The sequence below is a fragment of the Lissotriton vulgaris genome, chromosome 2_1, assembly GCF_964263255.1.
Source record: "Lissotriton vulgaris chromosome 2_1, aLisVul1.2, whole genome shotgun sequence".
Lineage (NCBI taxonomy): Eukaryota > Metazoa > Chordata > Amphibia > Caudata > Salamandridae > Lissotriton > Lissotriton vulgaris.
The window spans coordinates 181,893,485-181,910,502 of NC_141687.1; the positions used below are offsets into that span (position 1 = coordinate 181,893,485).

Consider the following 17,018-nt stretch of genomic DNA (forward strand, 5'->3'; position numbering starts at 1 on the left):
AGTGGGGAGAACCCTAGCTGAATTTTTTCGCCACCGGTGAGAGTGGGCAGTGTCATTATTCTTGCCCTTTAGGGTGCCCAAGATTGCTCTTTCTGGAAGACACATTCCAGCTAGAGTGGAGCATGAGACTCCTTTCCACCTCTGCCTCTCTTTCCCTGAGTTCTGAAGATCAAGATCGACCCGGCCTAAGTCATCCGATTGGCTCCAGATTTGGGCAGGAGAGTTTGGCACCTGAAACATCTGGGCATGAGCATCTGTCTTCTGATTAAACAACTTCTTCAGGAGGACCTTCTGTACCAGCAGCAGGGCAAGGGTCTGCACCCAAACCTGTGTAATCTACACCTCCACTCTAAGAGATTGACCAGCTGCAGTTAATTGCATCTGATCTACCACCTGAAGTTGTGGATGGGTCCTTGCTGCCAGTCATCTCTCTACAAAGTCAATTTATTCCAAGCGCTGGAAACAATTTGTGGCTTTATGTGGAGCCCGCAACACAGATCTCTTGCAAACCGAACTAATGGATGTTTTATTGTTTTTGCCTTTGGCTCAGCAAGGTCTTGTAGTGGGCACTAATAAAGTTATGTGGCGACCCTTTTGGCCTTTTTTTATTTGCAGAACCAACCGTCCTTGTTTAAATCACGTGTTGTGATGCAGTTTATTAAAGGTTTGGCATACATGTTCCCTGCCAAATCATTTGTAATGCCACAGTAGGACCTTAACTTGGTCCTGATGTACCTCATGTGTACCTTGTTTGAGTCAATGCACAACTGTTTGTTGTGTCTTCTGACTGTCAAAATTGTCTTCCTCATTGTGATCACCTCAGCTTGTCACATGAGTTAACCCACCATCCTTCCAATTTTTGATTCCATAGGCTGGACTCCAAAAGCGCTTTAGACTTTTGCTGCAATCGAATGTAAGACCGTTTGGTGGATAATCTACTTTTTGTAGGGTCCTCTGGGGCAAAGAAAAGTAAGGGGGTGCAGAAGAGGACTCTGTCAAGCTGGCTAGCCTTTTGCCTTAAGATCTGCTACTCATTGGCCAAGAAGCACCATCAGGAAGCACTGAGGACCCTTTTCACAAGAGCTAGTGCTGCCATCACTGCATTGACACATGGAGTGCCTGTCTTTGACATCTGTCAGGCCACGACGTGAGCGTCCATGCACACTTACGCATACTAGTAATGCTTTACAGAAAAAGGATTTCGTCTGTTCTGTTTTGCAGGACCTCCTGATCTTTCCCTCCACCTTGGGAGGTACTGTTTTGGCATCTATTCTAAGGGGAGGAATCTGCAAAGAGAAGTACCCATCAGAAGACCAAGTTACTTATCTTCTGTAAGGTACTTTCTCGTAAATACACTAACCGCAGATTCCCCACTACCAATCCTATCTCCCCATTCTGTGGAATGGTCCCTTTTTACTTTTGAAAAAGGTCCCAAATTAGAGATCTGCACACTGGTACCGGCAATTGTTTTGTGCTCCTTGTCAGAGGGTGCGGAAAGAGTGAACCCAGAAACTGATGTTGGTGCGAGGAGTGGTGTTTATGTGTGGCTGTGCACCTTCACTTCTGGGGTGAAACAAAGCCAGTCTGGAGCTTCTCAGCACCACCTAGCGGCACGTGGGAGCACTGGTGCTCTAGTCTGTTGCCTGGGGAATCAACGGTTAGAGTATCCACCAGAAAGAGTGCTACCTGTTTTAACTTTCCATGCTACTCATTCCAGAGCATCTCCTATTTTTGGGCATTACCTACCTCCTTCTTTGAACATGTCAACTTTTCTCAGCCGTCATCTGTCTCGTTTTTGGTCCTCTCTGGCCATGTAGGGGTTGCCCGATGTTCTCACCACATGCTGTTTAATTTTCTTTTTGCAATTCATGCCCATGATTCCACTTCTTCCTTTTCAGTCTACCTGTTACTCCTGGGAGGCCAATGAAAGAATTACGGATTTAACCGGCTAACTTCATTTCTGCTTATTATTTTATTTAATCCACTGATGCCTACAAGCGACTCCATTTGCTAGACACCCATACTTTCTTATTCTGATACCACTTCGCCATGAAAACCCAGCACTCCATACACATCAAAGCCACTTGATTGCTTGCAGCTGGTAAATAAATAATCTTAGAGGAACCTCTGAGCATGTGTGAAAGTTAATATGAAGTTGCCAGTGCCTTGCAAGTCTGTGTTTAAAAGGGCCTGTGGAACACCGAGGGGATATTGCATTATTTAACAGACTGCACTAATTTACTTATTTGCTCTTCTATGTTGTTGTGGGACTTGATACATCCAGGATCGAGACGGAGGGCGAGAAGCGAGAACTCTGGAAATACACTCTTGAAAATGCATCTGTGGCAGTACAGCAAGAAGAGCAGGAGCGGGAGCAACACATATATAAGGATGTAAGAATCACCTTATAAGTTATTATAATATGTGAACTGTGTGATGGCCAACAGGAAGAGAGAGTGATCACTCAGCTGTATATGAGACTTGGATGAATACAGAGAAGCATTATAAGATAGCAAACTGAACGTCCGCACGAGTCATGAATTTTGTGACCATGCCTATAGACGCTTCATTTGAACTGAACTCTGGATTTTCAGATTTTTTTCTGAGTCTTCGGTCGCCCAAAGTGTTGTGTGTGAAGGCCGGCCTTGGAGGCCTGTCAGATGGGATCCGGCAGATGATCTGCTGTAACTATGTAATGCCTCCTCACCCTTGTACCTTTCCAGAATGAGCTTTGGAGGTGAAGAGCAACAAGAAGACAAATTGTTCAGCTAATTGAGGAATCGTTTTAATAATTGGCTGGACAAAACTAACTGGTTAGGCTTCTGCCCTTGGTTTCCTAACCTTAGACTCTGCTCTAAGCACCCTGTTGTTGCCTACAGACAGCTGTGTTTGGTTAATTTGGGAACTAACAGGCCATTGTCTACAAAGGCATTAGGATGAAAATGAGGGCTTGTCTTTTCCTCTTGCTGCATTTTCACAAGAACACAGCCTCTCGTTCCTATCCAAGTTGTTTGCTCATGGAGGCATTCCCATCAGATAGTTAGCTCCTTTTGTGTCGCATCCTAGGCATATGTAAGTGCTCATTGTGTACTGAGGGCAGGACAGACTTCTTCTGATGCTTATCCCGAGGAGGACACAATATTCTCATACAAGGGAGCAGCGTCTCTCCGAGACTGAGAAATTCCTGTATAGTTTTACTTTACAGTGGGATTCAAAAATACCATGGTGGGGTGTTGTCATCGGGGATGATTACTGATGATGTCTGATGGGGTCCAGGATTTCAGAACGGCAATTGCTAGCAAAACATCTGCAAATTAGGAAGTGCTTACACTTTGGCATGTATGTTGAAGACATTGGGCTTTATTTAAGATTCAGCAATGTCCTTCACCATGCCATCTTCAGAGGTCGTCTCTAAGCAGGTCCTCTGAAGGCACTGTAGCTTTACTGCGCAACCGGGAAGTTTCATGTGGCCTCACAGCAAAGGTTTTTTGGTTGTTTTTCTATAACAAATTCCTAAAATGGGAGTTTATTTTTGGAAATCAAAAAAGGATGTAGCCTAACAGCTAGAGCGGTCGACCGCGGAGGGGTTCACCGGCCGTCCGTCAAAGGATTCCGGTGGAAATATGACAGTTCGCCCACTCTAAACCGAGCAGGTGAGCCAACAGTTTGGCGGACAGGGTACTTAACCATATTTGTGGTGGAGTACCCTGTCTGCCACACTCTATATAGGGCTGACTGTATTTATCAATAGGATTAACATTTGCTAGGAATACGAGCATTGGCACGGTCTGTGTTGGGTCAGATCAAATTATTGCAAGTCTTTGTTACAGAGTACTAGGACTATACTGAATTAAACTGTTTCTGAGGAGGTGTAGTCATTACTAACTGTTTACTAATGATATTGCTACTGGGTGACTTCATTACTGATGGACTGTGAATAGTGTTTACTGTATCAATGCTTACAGGCACAGTGCTAAGGGTAATGGTATCTCCCACACTGTCTTCTTGCGACATTTATTTCTGGCACAATTGATGCTGTTGTCAGTGATCACTCATGCAGTTTCCGCTGGCTTGCTGAACTAGCGCCTACTGCCTGCATTCATTACTGAGGGCAGCATTCATTGTGCCAGTTCACGACTGTAATAGTTGTTGACTGTAGAAATGATTGACTCCAGCAGGCACTTATCCCTAATGCCCCTTTATAAACATTGTTCAATAATAATTGTTAAGCACACGTAGTAAGTGCAGGATTTCACCCAGTGAGGCTTGTGCTGTAATTCCTGAGCAGTCTATGGTGCACACTGGTTTATGTGCAGTGTCTGCTTTAGTGATTACTGTCTAAGTAGGGATTACTGAACATACTTGCATGTAAAGGCTCGCGTGAGAAGGTTTAGTGTCTGTGAAGGCATTTGCAGGCTTTATTTAGATACATGAACCAGGAGTGAATGGATTGCAAGTTAAGTATTTATGAAACTGTTTCACTGAGAGATTACAGTGGAGATAAAAGGGTTGGAGCCAGTATGAAGTGATTGTATTGAAAGGAGAAAAACAACAATTGCCTGCATAGAGATGATTACAGGTATGACCAATGGGATAGGAATCGCAAGGCCTAGTAGGGGAACTATATGGTGTTAAGCAACATGGTGTTTGTAGAAATATGCACATTAACTGAGAAAGTGTAAGGTTTGAAGATCACAAATCTTCAGTTATAGAGGTTAAGAGGCAGCTCCCTCCTCACAATGAGCTCACCGCAATGCAAAGCGTGAAGTCACATAAGGTTGCACAGCAACTCTCTGCCCCTTGAAGTTGAAATAATGATATATGGGTAAATATATATATACTCTCCCAGCAACAACCCCCAAGGACCTTCTACAGGGGACTCTGGGACTTGTAGTTTTCCCAGGACATAATGGACGCTACGCAGGTGTGCTGCTTCAAGGTACTGGGGGGGGGGTGCGGACTTGCTACATCGAGTTCAAATAGAGGCGGGATCTTGAGCAAAGTGCCTATTCACCTGTGGAGGCTTTGGGCGCTGACGAAGGCAAACATCCGCCAGAAATGCACCCGCCATTGATTACATTAAAGCCTCCAAAAGTTTCCCCTTGGGTCTCTGCTCTTCTTTGTTCGGAAGGAGTTTCTGTGTGTGTGTGTGTGTGTGTGTGTGTGTGTGTGTATATATATATATATATATATATATATATATATAGATATAGATATAGATATAGATATATAGATATATATATATAGATATTCAAACAAAGAGCCAGACCGGTTTCGGGAGTCTATCCCTTCTTCAATGGCTCCTGCTTGGCAATGATGATGCAGTATGCACTCATGATATTAATGCCTGCCTTCAAGGGCGTGAGCAGATGAAATGGCCTTCTGGGTCTTGTAGTGCACACACTATTTACCTCGTGTGAGTTCATCACTGTGGCAGTTATTAAAAGTACTATTAGAACCCATGTGGGCTGGTGAGCATGTGGCTCTGGGTGTCCTCTTGTCTGTGGTCAGCTGCTTCTGGACACCACTCCCCCGTGTACTGATCGCACCGTTGGGCGCAATCACGGGTCCGCAGCAAGTGGCAGGCTTTGCTTCCGCGACTGGGCTCAGCCGCAAAATATTCAAACAAAGAGTTTAGCCCTCAGTGGAAGAAGCCACAAGAATGGTAAAATTTGGATCCATTTCTTTAAGGAGCAGCTGCAACAGGAGACGCAGAGAGAACAGTCACCATCTGTTCGTGTACAGCCAGACCGGTTTCGGGAGTCCATCCCTTCTTCAATGGCTCCTGCTTGGCAATGATGATGCAGTATGCACTCATGATATTAAAGCCTGCCTTCAAGGGCGTGGGCAGATGAAATGGCCTTCTGGGTCTTGTAGTGCACACACCATTTACCTCGTGTGAGTTCATCATTGCCAAGCAGGAGCCATTGAAGAAGGGGAGTGGTGTCCAGAAGCAGCTGACCACAGACAAGAGGACACCCAGAGCCACATGCTCACCAGCCCACATGGGTTCTAATCGTACTTTTAATAACTGCCACAATGATGAACTCACACGAGGTAAATGGTGTGTGCACTACAAGACCCAGAAGGCCATTTCATCTGACCACGCCCTTGAAGGCAGGCTTTAATATCATGAGTGCATACTGCATCATCATTGCCAAGCAGGAGCCATTGAAGAAGGGATAGACTCCCGAAACCGGTCTGGCTGTACACGAACAGATGGTGACTGGTCTCTCTGCGTCTCCTGTTGCAGCTGCTCCTTAAAGAAATGGATCCAAATTTTACTATATATATATATATATATATATATATATATATAATATATATATATATATATATATATATATATATATATATCCAGGCGACTACTTAGTTGTGAGCGTCTTTATTGGGACAGCGAAGGCACAGGGTCAAGACTGATTTGCATATGGCCATGTCTGAACTGGGGTGGCTTAGTGAGCAAAATAACGGTCGATTAAACCCAGATCTGTGACTGGGGGTGAATGTTTTGCCATTGTGCAACATTCCGTCCATCATCTTGTGTGTTTTGCCGTTCACCCTATGTGGGAAGGGTATGCCCAGACGTGGGTCCCTTGCTCACTAAGCCACTGGAGGCAAGCTATCCTGGCTGAAGATGGCTGATAGCCAGAAACCGGTCCTAGGATGCTTGATTCCGGTCCAGGAAAGACATGGCTTGGCAGTTCGGCCTGGACTGTTCCCATGAGGCACAGGGTCAAGACTGATTTGCATATGGCCATGTCTGAACTGGGGTGGCTTGGTGAGCAAAATAACGATGGATTAAACCCAGATCTGTAACTGGGGGTGAATGTTTTGCCATTGTGCAACATTCCGTCCATCATCTTGTGTCTTTTGCTGTTCACCCTATGTGGGAAGGGTATGCCCAGACGTGTTTCCCTTGCTCACTAAGCCACTGGAGTCAAGCTATCCTGGCTGAAGACGGCTGATAGCCAGAAACCGGTCCTAGGATGCTTGATTCCGGTCCAGGAAAGACATGGCTTGGCAGTTCGGGTTGGACTGTTCCCATGAGGCACAGGGCCAAGACTGATTTGCATATGGCCCTGTCTGAACTGGGGTTGCTTGGTGACAAAATAACGATGGATTAAACTCAGATCTGTGACTGGGGTGAATGTTTTGCCATTGTGCAACATTCCGTCCATCATCTTGTGTGTTTTGCTGTCCTGATTCGATGCTCACCCAAAGACCATGTTGCTTGTTTTCTGTGGGGGTATTTACCAAAGATTACTATCTTGGTCTTGCTCTCATTGATCTGTAGGCTATTTTCCTTGTTGTATATTGCAAGACTATTTAATGCTCTTTGGAGCCCCATTCTGGTGTGGTCCATGACCACTGTATTATCCGCATACTGGAGAGTTCCCAGGGCCAACTTCCCCCATCTCGGAGGTGCGTCTTTCAGGGCTTGTCCCATGTCTGCAGTGTACAAGTTGAGTAGTAGGGGGGCCAAAACACAACCCTGCTTTAGTCCGGTGTTAGTTTCAATTCTTGGTGTTACGATTGTTGGACTTAATTTGACCTGGACCCATGTCCCCTCATAGAGTGCTTTTATAGCTTTTAGCAGGGTTTGAGGGCTCCCCCCAAGATTCGAGTTTTGCCCATAACCGTCTTCGATTGACTCGGTCGTAGTCTATGAAGCAGCAAAACAAGGGCAGCTTGTTCCTCAATATGGCTTGATTCGAGAGGTAAGAGAGCGCTAGGATATTGTGCATGGTGGAACTATTGGCCCTAAAGCCAGTCTGAAAAGGGGGAAGAATACCGTTCTTGTCCACCCAGGCCTCTAGGTCCCTTAGTAATAGGCGGGCATAAACCTTGGCTTCTATGTCAAGAAGGGCTATGAGCCTATAATTGGCCAGGTTCGAGTGGTCTCCCTTCCTTTGTATTGGAAATAAGACTGAGCCTTTCCAGGATGTTGGTAAAATTGCTGTAAAAAATTATTGATTGTATGACGGGGTAAGTATGGATGCAAAAAAGGCAGGGGCAGCTTTGAAGACTTGAGAGGAAATACCATTTGGGCCAGGGGCCCCATCTGTTCTTGTTGCCCTAATGTACCTTACAGTCTCCTCCACTGTATAAGTGATGGGCTGACTGGGCATTGTATATCTTTCAGCGCGCTCTGAGTCTTAATGGTTGCAGCTGCCACCTGTGACCACTCTGAGCTGAGAGCCCCTCTTATTGGCTCCACAAGTGTACAGACCCTTCACGTACTGTTCCCACACGTTGCCTGCAACACTATTTTCCTTGCGCTGGCTTTCATAGCTCAGACTGTTGATGTATCGCCATAGCTTGCTATTGTCTTTTTCTTTAATTAGGTAGAACACTTTAAGCCAGTTCTTTTCTGTCCACTGTCTTTTCAACTCCCAGACTTTCTTCTTATAAGTGGCTCGCAAGGCAGGGGTGGAAGGCATCTGTGACAAGTAGATACCTTTCTTTTTTGCCTTGATTGCCTTATTAAGGGCGTGTTTGCTTTGTGTCAGGCTCCACGGTTTTCGACGTTCTGACCAGGATTGATTTGAGTGTTGGCTGCTTCTTGATTGGTTGGTGTTACCCAAGTTCTGTAAATCCATTGTCAGTATTTCCCAAAAATGTGTGATGTTCTTTATATCTTGTGTCTTTAGTTCCACCTCCCTTTTGACTACATAATCTGTGTAGGAACTGGGTTCGCCAGGTCCCCGGGGGGTATCTTGGACCGAGCCGGCAGGCACCCGAAGCTTAGGTGTAAAGTGACTACACAACACACTCATCCACTGAGACAATAAGTGCACGCAAGGACTGAGTCCACACCAGAATGCTTGATTCAAATAAATACGTTTTATCTTGAATTATCTTGAATTAGAATCAGAGCTGTCAAAAATCACAGCGGTATTAACTTATTGCTGTTCCTTTAAAACACAGGTTTTGCATTTCTCAGCAATAAATATATAAATAAATAAATATTAAATATTAAATAACGGTCGGCCTGGTAACAGCCTTACTCCTAGTCAGCACCTGCAAAGAATTTCCTTCCCAGACTTTTAAATAACGTCTCATTGCTCAGCAGCAGTCACTAATGGAGGGTAAACATTTCCTAGCTGCAAAAACAAGCCATTTATCAACAAATACAGGCATTTCATCAGGCTGGAATAAAGCAATTCAACACTTGGATATGAGCATTTCTTTTGGTCATAATAGGCAGGGCATGACTCTCATGAGCAAAGTATGACAATTCCCTTAACGATCAGATCACCACAGTAGAACAACCTTTCCCCTGCTAAGGGGTTAACTTTTCTTAGGGCTCCTGCCCAGTCCTCAGTATCTCTTGGGGCTAACGGGGCCCAACTATAGTCTCCCGCGGGGAGGGCGGACTTGGAGCCTCCTCGGGGGTTTACCTCACTTCTTCGGCCCCTGTTCGGGCCCTGCGAAGGGTCAGCACAAGGTAAGATGACTCCCGGAGGTGCGCTCTTCCTACCGCGCCCTCCGGTGGTGTTGTAGGCTCCCGGGCTCCTTTTAAGCCCTCCAGTGAAGTCGGGGGTGTGCAGGGGCTCCGGTAGTCTCTGCGAGCCTCCCGCGCAAGTGTCAGCTCCGGTCCCGGTCCTCCCTCATAGCCTGCAGGGACCAGGGACCAACAGGAGGCCAGGGTGCGCAGCGACCGCCAATTGCAGAGCGGCTCGCAGAGCACAATTTCAGGGACCCAATCAGGGCACGGCGGGGGCGGAATGACACCGGCGCCCCTGTCACGTGACGCTAGATCCCGGCTTCAGGCCTAACGAGGCCTACTGCGGCCTGACCAGATTTTACGACGGCCTTCTCTTGGCTCTGGGGGCCGCCGAGGGGGTGCAGAAGGCAGCACTGGCGTCGCGGAGAAGGCGCCAGAAGGTAGGCGTCCTTCACGGAAGCGCCGCACACGCCGATTCATACAGCGTACGCGAAAACGGCTGATCCACACGGCCAATCGGGTCACAGAATTACCAAGTACCCTCCTGCAGCCCGCAGACGATCCTTGAGTGGAGTTCCACAAGTTACCACGGCTTCCCTTACTAGGATACTTGCTTAAAAGAGGATTCAATTCATTCAGATCCTACTCCAGCACTCCTTCATTCAGACAACCTAGTCCTGATGATGATCCGAACTAACCCGGATCGAAACGCCGTCGACCTAACAGCCTAAACAATAGGCACACTCCTCCCTTGTGGCTCTACAATTAAATGAAATTACCCTTGCCTACTGTGATATCATACTGTCACATGCGCCGCTGAGCCACTCACTGTAAATTATTTGCACCTTATGCACAGTGCGCCACCAACGCTGTTCACCTTCACTTGCATCGCCACTTGCACTTTTGTACACGTTTATGCACCAAGTTTCATGTGGTTGTCACCTATTCAATTTATGCAGTGCTGTTCTCAACTGTTTACATCCGACCTTGGAACTAATGTTACAATATAAAGATGAATAACTATCTTTTGTCATACAAACGAGTATTCTCCTTCTTTCTTTTAAAGTAATGCTATGTGCATGCTTGTTGTAATTGTCTACCGACTCCTACCTCTCAGGACACTGTGTTTTTGTTGCAGGCTGTAACACTGACTGTAAGTCTCAAAGGCTAAAGCAGAAGTGCAAGAGCGCTCGACAAGTGCGACAGGAGGGGCAGCTCAGAAGCTTTAAGTGGTCAAATTGCTCGGTCCTTGTGGCGCTTTAGGGCAATTTACCATCACGCCTCAGGCAGCACTCTCAGGGCCCACACAGGGTCTCCACGCAGTAGCGCTTCTCAAAAGGGGTACAGCGCTTGCCAGTCAGCAGTTCACAGCCCCTCTCAAGGGGAATGCAGCGCTTGCCAGTCAGCAGTTTACAGTGCCTCTCAAGGGAAATACAGCGCTTGGCAGTTAGCAGTTCACAGCGCTTCTCAAGGGGAATACAGCGCTTGGCAGTTAGCAGTTCACAGCGCTTCTCAAGGGGAATACACCCCTTCTCAAGGGGTGAGAAAAATAAGGCAAAAGCGAAAAGAAAATAGGGAAGACCACCCTAAGGCTGACAGGTCTAACATGCGTCCGCCCCAGCTGAAAGTATGGAGAGCTACCCAACCTCTAGGGAGTTCTTGTCACTAAGGCGGAAGAACCGGGAGAGACCATCAACATTGGCGTGGTCAACTCTGGGTCGATGTTCCACCCAAAAGTCCATCCCCTGTAGGGAAATGGACCACCTTAGCAACTTGGGGTTTTCGCCTCTCATCTGCATGAGCCAGCGAAGGGGTCGGTGGTCGGTCTGGATCAGGAAGGAAGTGAGAGCCAAAGAGGTATGGCCTCAACTTCTTCAAGGCCCAGACCACGGCGAAGGCTTCTCGCTCGATGGTACTCCATCGCCGTTCTCGAGGAAGGAGTCTTCTGGAGATAAAGGCCACAGGTTGGTCTTGGCCATCATTGTTGAGTTGCGACAGCACCGCGCTTATGCCATGCTCGGAGGCGTCTGTCTGCACGATGAATTCCTTTGTAAAATCAGGTGTTGCAAGCACTGGGGCGGTGCACATCGCGTGCTTCAGTGTTTCGAATGCCTTTTGGCAAGCAGCCGTCCAGATCACTTTTCGTGGCTGCTTCTTGGACGTCATCTCAGTCAAGGGGGCTACGATGGTACCATATCCCTTGACGAACCGGCGGTAATAGCCAGTGAGGCCGAGGAAAGCTCGGACCTCAGTCTGAGTTTTGGGGGGCTCCCAGGCCAAGATGGTCTCAATTTTGGCCTGGAGGGGTTGCACCTTACCTCCGCCCACCAAGTGTCCCAGGTAGACGACAGATCCCTGTCCAATCTGGCACTTGCTAGCCTTGATGGTCAGACCAGCACGTTGCAAAGCTTGCAGCACCTCCTGGAGATGCTGCAGATGGTCCTCTCAGGTGCTACTAAAGACAGCTATGTCATCCAGGTATGCCGCTGAGAAGGACTCCAGGCCAGACAGCACCTGGTTCACCAACCGCTGGAAAGTGGCCGGAGCATTCTTGAGTCCGAAGGGCATCACTCTGAATTGGGAGTGGCCCTCTGCGGTGGAGAACGCTGTTTTCTCCTTTGCTCCATCGGCCAAGGCAAGTACCCTGATGTTAGATCAATGGTGCTGAGGTACCGGGCTGCTCCCAGCCGGTCAATCAGCTCATCTGCCCTTGGGATCGGGGGAGCATCTGTCTTGGTGACAGAGTTCAATCCCCGATAGTCCACACAGAACCGAAGTTCTGGTGTGGTGCCCGGTGGGGCCGCTTTCGGATTCCAACACAACCGGACTGGCCCAAGGGCTGCTAGAAGGTTCGATCACCCCCAGCTCCAGCATTTTGGCTACCTCACCGGGGATGCTATTCTTAACCTTATAGGACAGCCGGTAAGACTTGGTTTTTACAGGCGGACTGTACCCTGTGTCCACATCATGGGTACACAGATGTGTAATTCCAGGCGTGAGGGAGAACAACGAGGCGTACTGCTCCAACACCTGGCGGCAGTCCCCCTGTTGCTCTGGGGTCAAGGATGGGGAGAGGACAACTCCCTCCACTGTACCATCCTTCTCCTGGACCGCCAGAAGGTCAGGAAGAGGATCACTCTATTCCTCCTCGCTCCCATCCGTCATCATGAGGAGAGCAAGCTCAGATCGCTCATGGTGAGGCTTCAGGCGGTTGACGTGGAGCACCCAATGGGGCTGACAGGGGGTCTTTAAGTCAACGACATAGGTGGTCTGGCCTCGACGCTCCACAATTTCATACGGACCAGTCCACTGGTCCTGGAGGGCACTAAGCTCCCGTGGCTCCATGACCCACACCTTCTGTCCAGTGTCCAACTCCACCGTCCGAGCGTTGCGGTCATACCACTCCTTCATGACGGCTTGGCTAGCCTCCAAGTTGTCTGAGGCTTCCTTCCACAGCTTGGCCATCTGGCTGCGTAACGCCAGTATGTAGCTGACGACATCACGGGGAAGCTTCATTGAAGCCTTCTCCCACCCCTCCTTGACAAGGCTGAGGGGCCCCCCTAACAGGATGGCCACAGAGCAGTTCGAAGGGGCTGAACCTGACTCCCTTCTGTGGTACCTCGCGGTACGAAAACAGCAGTCAAGGGAGGAGGATGTCCCATTTCCGCCTCAAGTCCTCTGGCAGGCTCCGGATCATCCCCTTCAAGGTCTTGTTGAAGCGCTCTACGAGCCCGGTAGTTTGGCGGTGGTAAGGAGTGGAGAACCGATAGGTCACTCCGCACTCCTTCCACATGACCTGCATGTAGGCCGACATGAAGTTTGTGCCCCTGTCCGACACCACAACCTTGGGGAATCCCACTCTGGTGAATATCCCTATCAGGGCCCGCGCCACCACATGTGCAGTGACGGTCCTCAGAGGAATAGCCTCCGGGTACCGAGTGGCGTGGCCACTAACACCAAGATGAACCGGTGTCCCGCAGAGGTCGGAGGGTCCAATGGCCCAACGATGTCAATTCCGACACGCTCAAAAGGGGTCCCGACCACCGGGAGCGTTTCCAAAGGGACCTTCACTTTAGTCTCAGTCTTGCCACGGGCCTGGCAAGTCTTGCAGGTCTTGCAATAGGTGTCAGAGGCAACTCTCATCCTGGGCCAATAAAAATGTGGGACCAACCGCGCAAAGGTTTTGTCCTGGCCCAGGTGTCCAACCAAAGGAATCTCATGCGCCAATTCCAATAAAAAGTCCCGGTATCATTGGGGGACCACTAAGGCCCTTGAGGATCCATGCACCGGAACCTTAGGCTCACTGTAAAGGAGGCCATCCTCCCAGTACACGTGAAAACTGCCGTTCTCCTGATGAATCGCTTGGGCTTCGGCCTGTCACCGCATGCCTTCAAGCGTGGGGCACTCCTTCTGCACCCGACAGAATTCCTCCTGGGTAGGCCCTCCGTCCACATGCCACTCGGCAAGGGCCGGCAAGTCCCCCACGGGAACAACATCCACCTCCACGGACTCCGGGGGTACCTCCACAGGCTCCTCATCCATCACACGGGGTGTGTCCTACGCAACAATCTCAGGACCAGCATTGGGTTGGGCCATTGTCTCAGGCTCCAATCCGGGTTGAGTTCCTCGCTAGGCAGCCATGGACCTTGTGACCACTCAAGTCCATCCTGGTAACCCCAGCATCTCAGTGTGGGCTTTAAACTCCACTTCCTTCCAGGCGGTATGTTCCAGGTCGTTTCATAGCAAACAGTCCACAGGCAAGGCAGGGCTTATCGCAACTCTCAACGGGCCTTTCACTCCTCCCCACTCAAAGGGAACCTGAGCCACCGGATAGTAGCTTAGTTTGCCGTCAGCCAACACGGCTGGATGGAACACATCAGGTACTGTTTGCTCAGGGGACACCAGCCGCCTCACTAGAGTGGTCATGCTGGCACCTGTATCCCTCAGAGCCTCCACCTCCTCCCCATTAACCTTCACCCTCTGTTGATATTTAACAGTGTTCGATGGTAAGGACGTCACTGGGACCATCTCTCTGTCCCCAAGTGAAACCAGGGTCAGGCCTGTCCACTCCCCTTCCCTATCTAGGGGCAGCTCCACCCCAAGCGCTACACTAGCCACCCCGTGACTCTTACCACCTGTGGGGGATGGAGGTCTCTTGCGACACTGGAGATCCCCCTTGTAGTGTCCAACCTCGCCGCATTCGTAGCACTGGACAATTTTTAGCTGCTTACTCTTGTCAGGGTAAGTGGGCTTTGGGGAACTGGAATGAGGCGGGGTACCTTCTCCTTTCCCAAACTGTCTAGTTTGTGGGCCTCGTGAGAACTCTTTGTTTTTATCCCCCCCCCCTTTCTTCTGGGGGACGCCCTGTCCGCCTTTCGGGCCATCTCCCCCGGGGCTCTTGTGTGACACCCGGGTGCTAACCCAAGTATCCGCCTCCTCCGCAAGCTCACTGGGATCAGTCAGATTGCGGTCCACCAGATGTTGGCGCAGCTCCGGAAAACATTTATCCAAGCGGTGCTCTCTCAAAAATAGATTGTACAGGCCCTCATAATCATGCACCTCGCTGCCACGCACCCAACCATCCAAAGCCTTACGGGTGTAATCAAAGAAATCCACCCAATTCTGTGTGGACAGCTTATGGCTGCCACAGAACTTTTGGCAATACCTTTCGGGGTTGAGGCTAAACTTCTTAAGGAGTGCCTCCTTCATGGGGGGATAACTGAACTGATCTGCCATTTCAAGGTACAGAAGGGTGTCCCTAACATTGGGAGGTATGTAAAGATACAGACCACCTCCCCAGTGTTTCTCGGGCACCCCATGGGCTGTCAAGGCCACTTCATATGCCTCCAACCACTTGGCGATATCATCCCCCTGAGTGTAGCTCGCTATCACCTCCTTGGGTAACCAAAACCTAGGCTCTTGTTGAGCCCCTGGTACGCTGCCACCATTGGGACTTCAATTGCAAAGCTCTCAGCTCCAACTCCTTAAGCTAAAGCTCGTGCGCCAACTTCCTCTCTTCCAAAGCTAATCTTTCTCTCTCCCTCTCGTGCTCTAACTTGGCAAGCTCCCATCTCAATTGCCTCTCCTCCCTCCTGTCCTCATATTCTTCTGACGACCCACTCCTTCTAGATCCACTACTGCCTGGCCTGGAACGTCTTCCTGGCAACACATTTTCAGTAACATCAATACCCAGTAGGTCTAGCTCTTCTTGGGTGGCCGCTTCCCCTGGTGTGCCCTGCCCCTCCTGTTCCCCATCCCCTCTCCCCTCTGGGTGGGCCCTTACCCATGCCCTCAGAGCAGTACGGAGTTCCTCCTTTGCGCCTCTCCGCCCAACCGGCACCCCCACCCCCTGACAAAATTCCCTTAGCTGCACCATGTCTATGTCTATGTATTGTTTTTTATATAGCGCATAATTCACCAATAGGTCTCAGAGCGCTTGCGAGACAACTGGAGAGAAGGGAACCCAAAGGGGATTCATTACCGACTAAAGAGCCATGTTTTAAGGTTTTTGTGGAAAGTTTTAAGGTTGGGGTCCAGTCTGATGGTTAGTGGTAGTGTGTTCCAGGTGGTGGGGCCTATTTTGGAGAAGCTCCCGTCTCCGTTTCTTACGGTCCTGACCTTGGGGACCTTTAAAAGATGTTTAGTGGAAGAGCGCAGGGTTCTCCCGGGACAGTAACCTTGGAGTTTCCGCTGCAGGTATTTTGGTCCGTGTCCATTGATGGATTTATGCACCAGGCAACAGATTTTGAATGAAATACGTTTTCTTATGGGGAGCCAATGGAGCGCCTTCAGACAAGGGGCTGAGGGTGTACGGGGTGGGAGGTCTAGAGTCAGCCTAGCCACTGAATTCTGCAGAGTCTGGAGTTTGGTGAGGGCACTGTCGTTCACATCGGCCAATAATGCATTTCCATAAAAGACTTCTCATTAATCCAATACTTGAATGGACAACTTTGTTTATGTGTGGGGTCAGGGATAGTTTATCATCAATGATGACTCCCAGATTTCTGACTGTATTTTTGGGGGCAGGGCAGGGGCCTAGGTCCGTAGGCCATCATTCATCGGACCAGATTTTATTGGCCATGCCAAATAGCATGATCTCTGTTTTTGCAGCATTCAGCATTAAATAATTGTTGTTCATCCATTTTTGAATGTCGATCAAGCACTGTTGGAATCTGATTTTGGCATCTGCAGGATTGGGGCCTAAGGTTATCAGAATCTGAGTGTCATCAGCATAGGATATCGTATCAAAGCTGTGTGCTTTGATTACCTTTGCCAGTGGGGGTAGATAAACATTAAATAGAGTAGGGCTCAATATGGAGCCCTGCGGTACTCCTTTATCATTTTCCACAAAGGAAGACGAGAATGGACCGATCTTAATCTGAGATTGTCTTCCGGCAAGATAGCTCTGGATCCACCACTGTGTACTCTTTTCGATCGGCTAGCTGGAACTCCATTTTGACAGGTGGGAACCCAGATACAATAAAGGAAAGATACTAGGACATAGGTAACAATATTGGGTCAAACAGGTCTCTACACACTCAGGTTACACAGTGGGGGTCAATTGCGTAGG

At 49.0% G+C, this 17,018-nt stretch overlaps 1 protein-coding gene across 2 annotated transcripts in view; it reads left to right on the plus strand.

Annotated features, from left to right (window-relative positions):
* MKS1 (MKS transition zone complex subunit 1) overlaps nucleotides 1-17,018 on the plus strand; it is a 341,489-nt gene that overhangs the window by 162,561 nt on the left and 161,910 nt on the right. For both annotated transcript variants that reach the window (XM_086954701.1, XM_086954702.1), the window contains exon 8: nucleotides 2,285-2,393. In XM_086954701.1, coding sequence (XP_086810827.1) covers nucleotides 2,285-2,393 — 109 coding nt within the window. The remainder of the gene's footprint in view (nucleotides 1-2,284; nucleotides 2,394-17,018) is intronic.